Genomic DNA, 12,161 nt, shown 5'->3' with positions numbered 1-12,161 from the left:
ATTCCAGGTCATGCAGGGAAGGCCCCACATACCTGAGTCCTCCTCTGTGTCTACAGTCGGTATGCACCAGCAGGAAGCTGCAGTGATAAAGCCAGAGCTGGGATGCAAACCCAGGCCCTCCTGGCCACTAGGACAGAAGTTCACCCTACACAGAATCCTTCTGAGTCAGCCATTCTGTTTCCAGGAGTAAGTACCAAGAATTCTGACCAAAAGTGTCAAAGAGGATGCTCAACACAGAATTGCTTATAATTATCAAAAACTAGAAAGTTAAGAACAATTAAAATGCAGTATGGAAGTTTTATTTAACAGAATTCTTTGAAGTCGTTTAAATGAATAAAATGCATCTATACGTACTAAAGGTTATTGTTAAAGCCTTACATGAAGAATCAGCCAAAACTTGTTCTATTACTGCTTTCAAAAGTCTATTAACAGAGAGCAGATAGCTAAGCTCCAAGGAATATTGTTAATTTTGTAATTTTTAAAGATGCAAAAATTTCCCCAGGTTCCACCTCTAAATCACATAAAGAACTTTTACTGATTGTATACTGTTTATGACTGATGGGTTTGAGAAACTATCTATTCTATCCTCAACAAGTTAAGATCTAATAAAATTACACTGTATGGGCCCAGCACAGTGGCCTAGCACCTAAAGTCCTCACCTTGAACATGCCCTGGGATCCCATATGGGCACCGGTTCTAATCCCCGGCAGCTCCACTTCCCATCCAGCTCCCTGCTTGTGGCCTGGGAAAGCAGTCGAGGACGGCCCAATGCATTGGGATCCTGCACCCAAGGGGGAGACCTGGAAGAGGTTCCTGGTTCCCTGCATTGGATTGGCGCAGCACCGGCCGTTGCGCTCACTTGGGGAGTGAATCATCGGACGGAAGATCTTCCTCTCTGTCTCTCCTCCTCTCTGTATATCTGACTTTGTAATAAAAATAAATAAATCTTTAAAAAAGAATTACATTGTATGAAAAATATAAATTTAACCCTTTCGCAAAATGAAAATTAAAAAGGAGAATTCTCAGAGATACTTTACTGGAGAGAAGTACTAGTTCTAGACATGAATGATGTAAAGATTAACTCTACTTAAGTACTATAAAAATGCTTAAAAGATACAAAAAAAAACCAAAATACAAAAACAATACAAAACAATACAAAAAGAGAACACATGGTTTTTCATTCACGTTGTCTTACCTAAGAGGCCCAAAAAACTTGACCAAGGATTCTCGAGTATCTACTTCTGCCACATTTGAAAGGGCAAAATCATAGAGTTCAGGGAAATGTGCAAAAGCAGCTCTCTGAAAAGAAAACCACATAAAAAGAATTACAAACTACTAAACTCACTTGTGACTTAGACACTATACATCAAGAAAAATAATTTTAAGGTGTTAATGTGTATTTCTCGCATATTTTCCATACATGACCCTCTGGCTCAAGTAGATACATGCTATCAACAGGAAAAACTACAACTGCTCTCGCATAAACAGAGTGTTTGTTTGTTTATTTATATTTTTTGATCACTAAAATGGAATATCCTATGCAGACTACCAAGAAAGGCAGCTTACTGACAGGACGGAAGAAAACTAATTGCCAGGAGTGGGGTTACCATGACGAAAGACCCAAGGGAAATTCCCATTGAGGGACCACTTGAGGAAGAGACTTCCACACTGCCTCTCTGCAACTCTGGGCACAGGGGTAGGACCTCATAGTAACATTCGTAATCAACTTGGGAGGAGCTATGAGAAACAGAAATAGCAAGGCTATGATAATTTGCTAGCAGAATATCTGAGATCACACACACACACACACACACACACACACAAAGATCCTAAATTCTCACGTGCTCCAGGTTACAGGTGGGCTTGCCATCGGATGCCTAGGGACTGCAGCAAGACGGCCCCACAATCCAAGGCTCATAATGGCTAATGGAGGGCATCTAAACTAGGAAACATATGAAAGCTCCCAGAATGCTAGCAACATTCAGAACGAAGCCTGCCCAGCACAGTGGACTGTCAAGACCTCCTAAGATGGACCCATCTAACCTTGCCTGTGCCAACAGAACAGATAAGATGCTGTATCAGCCAGGGTCATATCAAAGGCAGAGGCAGAAAGATTAACACACTAATGCCAGAAAAGACCTCTGGGCTGACTCTTCCCAAACAATGAGGATACCTCAATGTCTCCTTGTATACCAAGAAAAGGGAGATTAGAAAAGCCTTCAGAGTTGCCAGAACTAACTACCAAAGACAGTTTGAACTTGCATTTGACTGAGTCTTTTTAAAGTCTTTTAGAAAGGTGAGTTCAAGAACAGAAAACAAACAAGGTAATTCTTCGGCTTATCTAAGCTATTCTGGCAAATTCTAGCTCCATTACCTGATTATTATAAAAATGGGCAAAATGTCTCCATACACTTTTTTATATACTGGAATACTCTTTTATAAAACAAATCAGACAGCGGAGCCAATATTTAAATGTACCAGATTAAGCTAATAATGAGCATTTCTGAGTACCAAACATCAATATATTGATTTATGTAGACTATGAAATTAACCATTTCATGAAATTGTTAGAATCTTACGTTATTACATTTTACTATATAGATCGAGGCAAAGACATCTAATTTATGGCATGACCAAACCTTATGGAGCCTACATAAGGGCTGTAAAGGATTTCAATTACCTGGAGAGAAGTAATTCTATCATAGTGTATTGTGGTCATCTCATTCTCTGTCAGAGCATTTCCTGTCTGGTCATTAATTTCAAAACCAGTATAAAACTTAAGCATGTCCAGAAGCTGAAAAGAAACATTGAAAAATAATAAATTACATGAAAAAACATAATGAAAAAGCATAATACTATTTATTAAAAAAACACACACAAGCTCATTTATTTTCTCAGAGGTATTGAAATTTCCTGAAATATAAACATTAAATACTTCAGAACCTATCCAAACATGTTTTATTTATGTGAAAACAAAGTATGTGTTCTGCTAATGTAATACATTTTGTTTAGTGGCTGGCTTCTGAAGAGGACTTAACCTGTAACCTCAAGACTAAGCGACATTGCAGAGGTAGTTAAAAGAACTCTAGCATTCCACCACACACCATTAGAAATTTACAAGCAACACTATTCCTGAAGTCTTTCTGAATAAGGATTTTGGGGTTCATTTGGAGATATGCTTTTCTATGTGCTGCTTATAGATGGGAGAGGAACAATACAGTGATGTGGACACAATTAAGTTATTCATTCCCTTTATCAATTTCTGTGGCCGTCAAGTCCTCTCTTAGTTTCAGCTGATGATGAGGCTCTCACTTCTCCCTGTGGTGGCAGAACCAGCACAGGCGACTTAGCTGCACTTTCCCCATATCTTTATATGTATGACAGCCCAATTTACTTTAACACATGCGGAAAGCCCTAGGTTGACATTTTAAGAAAGCAGGAAAGAGGAACGCTTGCAGGTATATAATAGAACGTGTCAATTCACATAAAACTTATGTCCAATCATGACATCATTGAAAGAAAGGCACTGCAAATTTGTTAGAGGATGTTTTCCTCTGCATATTATAGAAAATGTGATATACGAATACTCTGCAATTCTGAACAAGGCAACAAAGTTCAGCGCATCTGCCTTTCCACCCGAGGCAGGAGACTAAGGCATGTGCACTTGCATGCAATCAGCTTATAACTATCATCTTCTGAAAAGAGAAGGCCGATGATAACACATAACAAAATAATTAGGAATTTACAGCGTTCAACACAATATTTAAAAAATTTAGCCTGTACTACCCCCTTGTTTGTATTCCTAGTGGTGCAGCAAAGAAATTATCAATTTAGAAATTAGAACAATGAAGTGGGCTCAGTTACAGCAATGCTCACCTGGGAAAAAAGATGGCCATCCTCTTCCCTCCGAACAAGACTGGAGAGGTAACAGTGAACTAAAAGGTGGGAGTCATCCAGGATGGTATTAAACCAGCGCCTTGTGGGGAGGAGAGCCTAGAAAAAGAGAAAAAGCAGTAAATCCACACTGTTCCTCAGCACTGGAGGCCAAGTGCACTGACACTCAACACCAAGGCACCTCCCAAAGGTCCAAAAGGCAGGCGCTGAAAGGATCTGCTTCATGCAAATAAACCTAGTGGAAATACTTCTTCTAGTTGCAGAAGCAACCGCACTTTGAAGATAAAATGTTACACTAAAAGCCTGTACAGATTTTCCTGGACATTAGCTTCGCAACAAATCCAACATGAAATTGTAAGAGAATTCTGCTTTTATTTCCTCATTCCAATTTTCCCCTTATGATAGCCAGAAAGCTAGCGATGCTAAACTCTGAGATTGTAACAGCTTGAAAATCACTGTTTAACCAACTATTCTCATTTTTATGCATGCAGTGAAAGAGACTCACACAGAATATAAATGAGTTACTGGCAAAGCTAGATTTGAATGAAGATTTCATATATGACTATTAGTCTAACAGGCCAATATTTCCAGAAAGAATCCGATTTCAGGTAATGAACAAACAGATTTTCTTTCTGTTTCCTGTGCTAAAAAAATGCATTCAACTTAAAATATACCCCAATAATCTGAAATTTTCATCAAAATGCTGCATCATTTAATAGTATGAATATTAATTTAGAAACAAAATTTGACAACAAGAACTTTAGCTTTCTTCATCAATATAGGCACATTGAGAATGAGATTAAATGGCCTGTGTGGCAGTGCTGCTGGTTACATTATCACCTGCAATGCTGGAGCCCTGACTGAAGCCCGGGTTACAAGTTCCACCCCGTTCCCTGCTAAGGTGCTTGGAAACAGCAGAAAATGACACAAATGCTTGGGCCCCTGTTACCCACATGGCACACTCAGATGGAGTTTTTGGTTCCTGGCTTTGGCTTCTCCAGACCTGACCATCACACCCACTGGGGAATGAAGCAGCAGCACTCTTTCTGTACCTCAGGGTTACAAACAAATCAAACATAAAAAAGCAAGAGTGTTCAAAAAAATTTCATAAATGCATTATTTCTATCATTTGAAAACCTTTGTATAAAGGGGTATTAAAGTATCAGAAAATAAAATAAACTGTCACTGGTGAACTCATATTTTTAAACAAAGAGGCCTGTGCCAGAAGCAAAACTCATCTGAAAATCTCAGGGGTTACACGTGTCTTCTCTCCTATGGGATGCCTTGAAATAGGTACAAGTTAGGTACTAAGATCAGTTCGAAGGGATAAAGAAATATTTCATATATAACCATATGTTTAATCTTAAGGCTACTCAGGATTACTTAAGAGCAAAGTCATTAGAGATTTCTTACCTCTAAATCAATCATAAGTTCAATGAATCTTTCACAGTAATGAACTTTGTCCATAGTAACAGGTTCTGAACATGAGAGAGAAAACAGGTTATAATTTTTTTAGTAGGCATTTTCTTATTTTTTAAAATTAGGAAATATTTATTAATTTAAACCAAGCCTTTAATTCTTATAATCGGAACTACATTATAATTAAGAGTAAGAATGTCACAAATATTATTAAAATGGTAAATCTTGATATTCTAAAAAATGTTAAATCACAACTACATTTTACAAGTAAGGCTTTCAAATATATTTTTAAAGTATTAATTGTAAAAACTAACACTCATGATTAGACACTGAAAAAAGATTGGTGAGACACAAAGCAAAAAGCAGTTGTAGTTTTGGGTCCACTTTCCTTACTTTGTTCATATACTAAACTTCTAATAGTGCTCTTACATACATAACCACGAATATATATGGGTCTACACTATATATCTCTAATACGCTTGAATGTATATACACTCAATGCGCAGAAATGAGTGGAGAAAACATATATCAATCTAGCTAAAGAGATTTTTTCTTTAAAGATTTATTTCATTTTTATTACAAAGTCAGATATACTGAGAAGGAGAGATAGAGAGGAAGTGGAGCTGCTGGGATTAGAACCAGCGGCCATACGGGATCAAGGCGAGGACCTTAGCCACTAGGCCACGCTGCCGAGCCCCGCTAAAGAGATTTTTTATGGCTTTCTTTCCACTTTATAGTACGAGCTTGAACATTAATGCCAATGGCAAGTGAAACAGTAAAATCACTATCTTATTTATACAATTATGAGCATAATGTGCGATTTTTAAAACGTTTACTTTTGTTTTTAAATAATTATAGCATTTTGACAAAATACTTTCAGAATATAAGGTTTTTAAATAATTATAGCATTATGACATAAAATACTTTCAGAATATAAGGTTTTTCTAAAGCTAGAAAATGCTTTACCATTTTACTAGCTAAAACCATGCTGCCAAAACTGTTCCAATTAAAACGGAGATAATTTGAGGGTTTTTATTACAGCCTAGTCTAATACTTTGCAGCACTGACTAATCCAGAATCAGACATCTAGAAGGCAAATTCTTAAAATAAAAATCCATTTATTTAATTCACTGGTAGTGTACAAAAAAAATGGAAGGTTGTAAGTGAAGAAAAAATATGCCTTTGTGGTCAATACTTGGAAATGTTAATTGGAACTTTCCCTGCAACATTTCTAGTTGACATATGACCACAATGTAGACCATAAAATAAAGGAACCATAACATTTAACAGCTTGAAAAGATCTCAGAGAACATCTATTGTACATCTTCATTTTCCAATTGAGTGACTGAAAACCTGGAAAATGACTTGATGAAATTACAGAAGTAAATAATGGCTAAAAAGAACTGGAACCCGGATTTTCTGAGACACTGTCTCAGGCCAGTTATTTGAAGAACTTAAAGGAGCAACTTGTAAGGACTTATTTCTTTTTATTGGAAAGACAGAGCTACAGAGAGAAGGAGGTACAGAGAGATATCTTCCTGCCATTGGTTCACTCCCCAGATGGCCACAACAGCTAGAGTTGAGCTGATCTGAAGCCAGGAGCCAGGAGCTTCTCCAGGTCTCCCACTTGGGTATAGGGTCCCAAGGCTTTGGGCCGTCCTCGACCGCTTTCCCAGGTCACAAGCAGGGCGCTGGAAGGGAAGTGGAGCAGCTGAGACTTGAACTGGCACCCATATGGGATCCTGGCACTTGCAAGGTGAGAATTTAGCCAACTGATTTTTAAATCTAAACTACAACAGAATGGTTTATAAACATAAAATACAGGTTCTGTTTCAAAACATAAGTATGATAAATGTAAGTTGGTCTTACAGATTTTATGACTTGCAAAATAATGATTTAATTAATCTCTTAGTGTGAAGGTATATAATACAAAGAAACATGTGCATGTTTACTTTAATACAGCAAATGCCTAAAATACAGTGTATAATTTTTTCATCAATAAACTGGGAATGTGATGAAGACAAAAATTCCCATTTTTCTTACAGGAAAAAGAGTAACTCTTCCCTTTGAGCAGTATGATGCTCCTTGAAGCCACTATTCAGATTCACAATAGATATGGTCTATAATTATGTAATTCACTATTTTATCTTCAGGACTTGGTATAAGATCTGAACCTAGTAAATAAATACAAATTAATGAAAAATTCAGGGCTGGCCTGTGGCACAGAGTTAAAACTGCTGTCCTAGGCTAGCATCTCCTCCTGGAAGGAATACCAGCTTAAGTGCTGGCTGTTCCCCTTCCAATACAGCCCAAGTAATTGGGGATATGGATGGAGTTCTTGGATCCTAGATTCAGCATGACCCAGAATTACCTGTTGCAGTCACTTGGGGAGTGAAGCAGCAGATGGAAGATCACTTCCACTTTGTTAAATAAATACTTAACGAAAATCAATACAAGCACATTAGTAGTCATGTCAAGGATTTTAACCCAACCTAGCACTCAGATCAGTAATACACTTGTAAAGGAGAGTACATATGCTTTGCCATTACAATTTCATATTCCAAGGATGGGAATCTGGTGTAACAAATAAGAAACCATTTGGGATACTCACATCCCCACATCTGAGTGAGTGCCAGCTTCCTGCTAACATATACCCTGAGAGACAGCAGTGATGGTTCAAGTACATGGGTCCCTAACACCCACATGGGAGACCCACACTGAGTTTCCACTTCTTGCCCTCAGTCTCGACCAACCCTGGCTGTTGCAGCTAAAGATCCCTGTCTTTCTGTCTCTATTTTTCAAACTGAACAAAATAATAAACAATTATAAACTGAAATTGTTCTAAGGACAGACTTTAGCTACACATGACTAAATTCCTTGGGTAGCCATATGCTAGACCTGCACAAATGAGCTAAATAAAATAAATAAAAAGAATTACCAGAAAGTGGAACTGATTTCAGCACAGAGATAAATTTCTGGATGAGTTGTGAAAGAAATCTTCTTTCTTGATAGGCCCTGAAATCAGAAAGAGCACTGATCATATATATATACTTTTAAAACATCGTTATTTTTAAAGTAAATGTTACATGTTTAACAAGCCTTTCTTAAACTATTTAAATATTCCACCTCTTTCCCATATTGGAACCAGATCCTGAACACACTGTCTCTTCTTCCTTTGTATCTACCAGCTTTTTGCTAATGCCCCTGGGAAAGCAGGGGAACTGGCAGAAGGGTTTGGGTCCTTGATAACTACGTTGGGAGACCCCGAGAGAGCCTCTCTGGCATGGACCAGTCCTAGCCACTGCAGTCACTTGGGAAGTAAGCAACCTGATGGAGAATACCTTCGTTTCTCCGTTCCATATAGAGAAAAATGAGCAATTTCATACCTTAATATATTTAAAGCATGGAGTATAATATAGTACTACAATGGTTAAACATTAAATGTTAAAGAATCACTTATTCTTTAGTAATTTAAGATATACCAAGTGCGGGCAGCATTGTGGCACAGCACATAAGGCTGGCTCCTGAAACACCAGCCATCTACACTGATGTCGGTTTGTGTCCTGGTTGCCCTGCTTCTGATATAGTTCTGTGATAATTCCCTTGGAAAAGCAGTGGAAGATGGCCTAAGCGTTTGGTTCTCTGCCATCCACGTGGGAGACGCAGATGAGGCTCCTTGCTTCAGTTTGGTCCACACCACTGCAGGCACGTGGGGAGTGAACCAGTAGTTAGAAGATCTCTTTTCCTGTCTCTCTTTCTCTAACTCCTTCAACTAAATATATATATATATATATCTCAAAAACCCCTGATTATGCCAATTACTCAAGGAAAAATGACCAAATATTTAATGCCTATAAATAATTGTGAAAGCCTTGCTAGAAATACAGAGTAGAAAGATTAAAATCTAAATGGCAAGTCATATTATAAAAGGATAATTAGCAACATAAACCAGTATATATACTGCCCAACATTAACTGAGCACTTCCTAAGTCAGAATCAGAACTGTGCTAAGTAGCTATATGAATGATCTCACATATTAATGACAATAAACCTATGAATAGGTACCACTGTCCACACTTCACACCAAGCTCCAAAGAAGTGAAATAATTTGATCAAGTCACACAACAAGAGTGTGGAGCTAGTTAAACTTTATTGTAGAAACCTACACTCTGCACAGTTACACAAACTCACTGATCACATAAGCAGCTGGTATTCAGAAAGACTGTGGTTTGCAGAGGTTGACCTGAGATAGTTTAGAGGGTTTAGGGCTTTGGGAGAGCAATGTTTTCGAAATGATGACAAGACTTGGCTGGTAACTTTTTTTCAGAGGGAGTCAGCAAATTGCTGCAGGTTTCTGAAAACTGTTGTAAGGAGTTCAGAGTTTATGCTATGTGAATCAGGAAACCACTGAAGGCATATGTGTAGAACATGGCAAAATATATTTTACGAAAAATGTCATATTGCTTTAGGGCTATACTGCTGTAGTTTATCTAACAGCCCACAAAAAAAGTACTGATTAATAATTTATTTTCCAGGAGCAGCACTGAGGCATAGTACGCTAAGCCTCTGCCTGCAGTGCTGACATCCCATATGGGTACCAGTTGGTGTTCTGGCTAGTCTAGTTCTGATCCAGCTCCACGTTTGTGACCTTAGAAAGCTGCAAGAGATGGCCCAAGTCCTCGGACTCCGGTACCCATATGGAGACCCTAAAGAAGCTCCTGGCTCTTGTTTTTGAATAGGCTCAACTCTGGCCATTGCAGCCATTTGGGGAGTAAACCAGTGGATGAAACTTTCTCTCTCTTTCGTGTAACTCTGCCTTTCAAATAAAAAATAAAATAAATCTTTAAATAAAAAAATAATATTAGGGGTCAGTACAACAGCAACTGTCCTTTGCCTTGCAGCACTGACATCCCCATATGGACACTAGTTCATGTCCCAAATGCTCCACTTCCCTTCCAGCTATCTGCATGGCAAAGCAGTCAAGGACGGCCCAAAGCCCTGGCACCCTGCACCCACATGGGAGACTCGGAAGGGGCTCCTGGCTCCTGGCTTCAGATCGGCTCAGCTCCAGCTATCGTTGCCATTTGCGGAATGAACCAACAGAAGGATGATCTTTCTCTCTGTACCTCCTTCTCTCTGCAGATCCGTCTTTCCAACAAAAATATTTTTTTAAATATTAATCATTTATTTTCCAGTAATATACAAAAGGAAGCAAACCCCGTCAACATTATTTAAGACTAATAAGTAAGCATAACAAGCCAATAAAGAATGAAGTTTTGCCAACATACTGTTCTCTTGCTTCTGGATCCATCTTTTCATCATTTTTTTTAATCAAGTTCCAGAATTTCCTTAACTTGGGTGTCTTTTTTAATTCTAATTCCAATCGTGCCTAAAAAAGGTATGATATTAAGTAACAGCAACCTCAAATCTTACAAAGATACAGATCAATTATTAGTCACTTTCCTGATGTAGAACAATGTGATAAAATCTAAAAATTAGGAAATAAGTAATATATTTAAAAGTTACTAATTCTAAGATTTGTTAACTAAAAAATATGTAAGAAAGTTTTCTAGCCAAGATTTGAAACTTGATAACCAATTAAAGAAAACCACTAATATTTAGGTCTATAAAATGTAAGTATGAACACCTATGTAAGCATAAACATTCAACTTTGAAAAATACATAAAATAATGAACATAAAGTAGCTATCAAAATGAACGAGGAAAAGTCTACATCAACATATTTTCTCTTGTGGAACATGATACTTTTTAACTTAATATTAATTTTAAATGTCTTATGTTTCCTTCCCTACCAACTGTACCCTTGAATAAATTTGCATATCTGGGTGTGTGCTGAAACACTACATATAAGAAATGAAACTGATTAAAGTAATACAGAGAAATATGACAGTTTTAACTTTGCTCCTTGAGATACGTCAGTTTGGCCATATTAACTGCATATATTATCCAACAAAAATTTCATGATAAAATCTAACAAATTAATATTAAGCATGAGCCATATCTATCTCTACAGCTGCATACACATTTGAATCAAGGGAAGCAAAAATTTAAGTCTGCATTAAACTTCATCCAAAGATATATTATGATAATAATACTTTGAAATATCAATCTCCCTTCTCTAACAAGTTCAAACAGATTACATCTGTTTTACTTTACCATACTGAAATTAAGTCAGACATATATTAGGTTAAACTAAAAATTAGGTCAAAACTACAAATTATATCAATGTTAGACTAACACAAACCAACTTTGCTAGGCAGAAGAGATTTTTACATTCTTATTACAGCTACACAGTCTAAAACTACTTGCCACCTTAACATACTTGCACATCAGATACTTACAGACTGTAGGCCCATCCACATGGGCAGCGAGATGAGCTGCTGTACTTGACTTCTTATCAAGTCAACTTCCTGTTGAAGGCATCAGAAAGATTAAGTTTATCAATAATTATCATTTCCAGGTCTTTACATAAGAAGTGTAATGCCTCTCTAACAACTGTCAAAATACTTCCAAACTGATGTTACTTTAACATTAGGAAGTTCAACACGCTAACAAAAATCCTCATGATTTGCAAGTTTTATATATAAAATTGTATCTACTGAACTTTTTAAAAATTTATTTGAAAGTCAGAGTTACAGAGAGGGAAGGAAAAACAGAGAAAGATCTTCCTTCTGCTGGTTCACTTCTGCGATGGCCAATAAGGACCAGCGGTAGGCCAGGATGAAGCTAGGAGCTTTATCCAGGTCTCCCACTTCAGTGGCAAGGATCCAAGCAATTAGCTCTTCTTCCACTGCTTTTCCCAGGCCACTAGCAGGGAGCTGGACTGGA

The 12,161-nt window shown here is 37.5% G+C and overlaps 1 protein-coding gene across 1 annotated transcript in view; it reads right to left on the bottom strand.

Moving 5' to 3' along the window:
* The window catches only part of AQR (aquarius intron-binding spliceosomal factor), an 85,095-nt gene that overhangs the window by 55,305 nt on the left and 17,629 nt on the right, over positions 1-12,161 (bottom strand). Inside the window, exons 7-13 of the mRNA XM_004578440.3 lie at positions 11,675-11,743; positions 10,602-10,702; positions 8,252-8,328; positions 5,308-5,372; positions 3,877-3,993; positions 2,681-2,794; positions 1,196-1,299 (exon numbers count right to left, since the gene is read on the bottom strand). Of these exons, the coding sequence (XP_004578497.3) occupies positions 1,196-1,299; positions 2,681-2,794; positions 3,877-3,993; positions 5,308-5,372; positions 8,252-8,328; positions 10,602-10,702; positions 11,675-11,743 (647 nt within the window). The remainder of the gene's footprint in view (positions 1-1,195; positions 1,300-2,680; positions 2,795-3,876; positions 3,994-5,307; positions 5,373-8,251; positions 8,329-10,601; positions 10,703-11,674; positions 11,744-12,161) is intronic.

This window comes from Ochotona princeps, chromosome 6 (genome assembly GCF_030435755.1).
Source record: "Ochotona princeps isolate mOchPri1 chromosome 6, mOchPri1.hap1, whole genome shotgun sequence".
NCBI lineage: Eukaryota > Metazoa > Chordata > Mammalia > Lagomorpha > Ochotonidae > Ochotona > Ochotona princeps.
The sequence above is the reverse complement of the archived record's forward strand: the minus strand, read 5'-3'. Positions and strand labels throughout refer to the sequence as shown.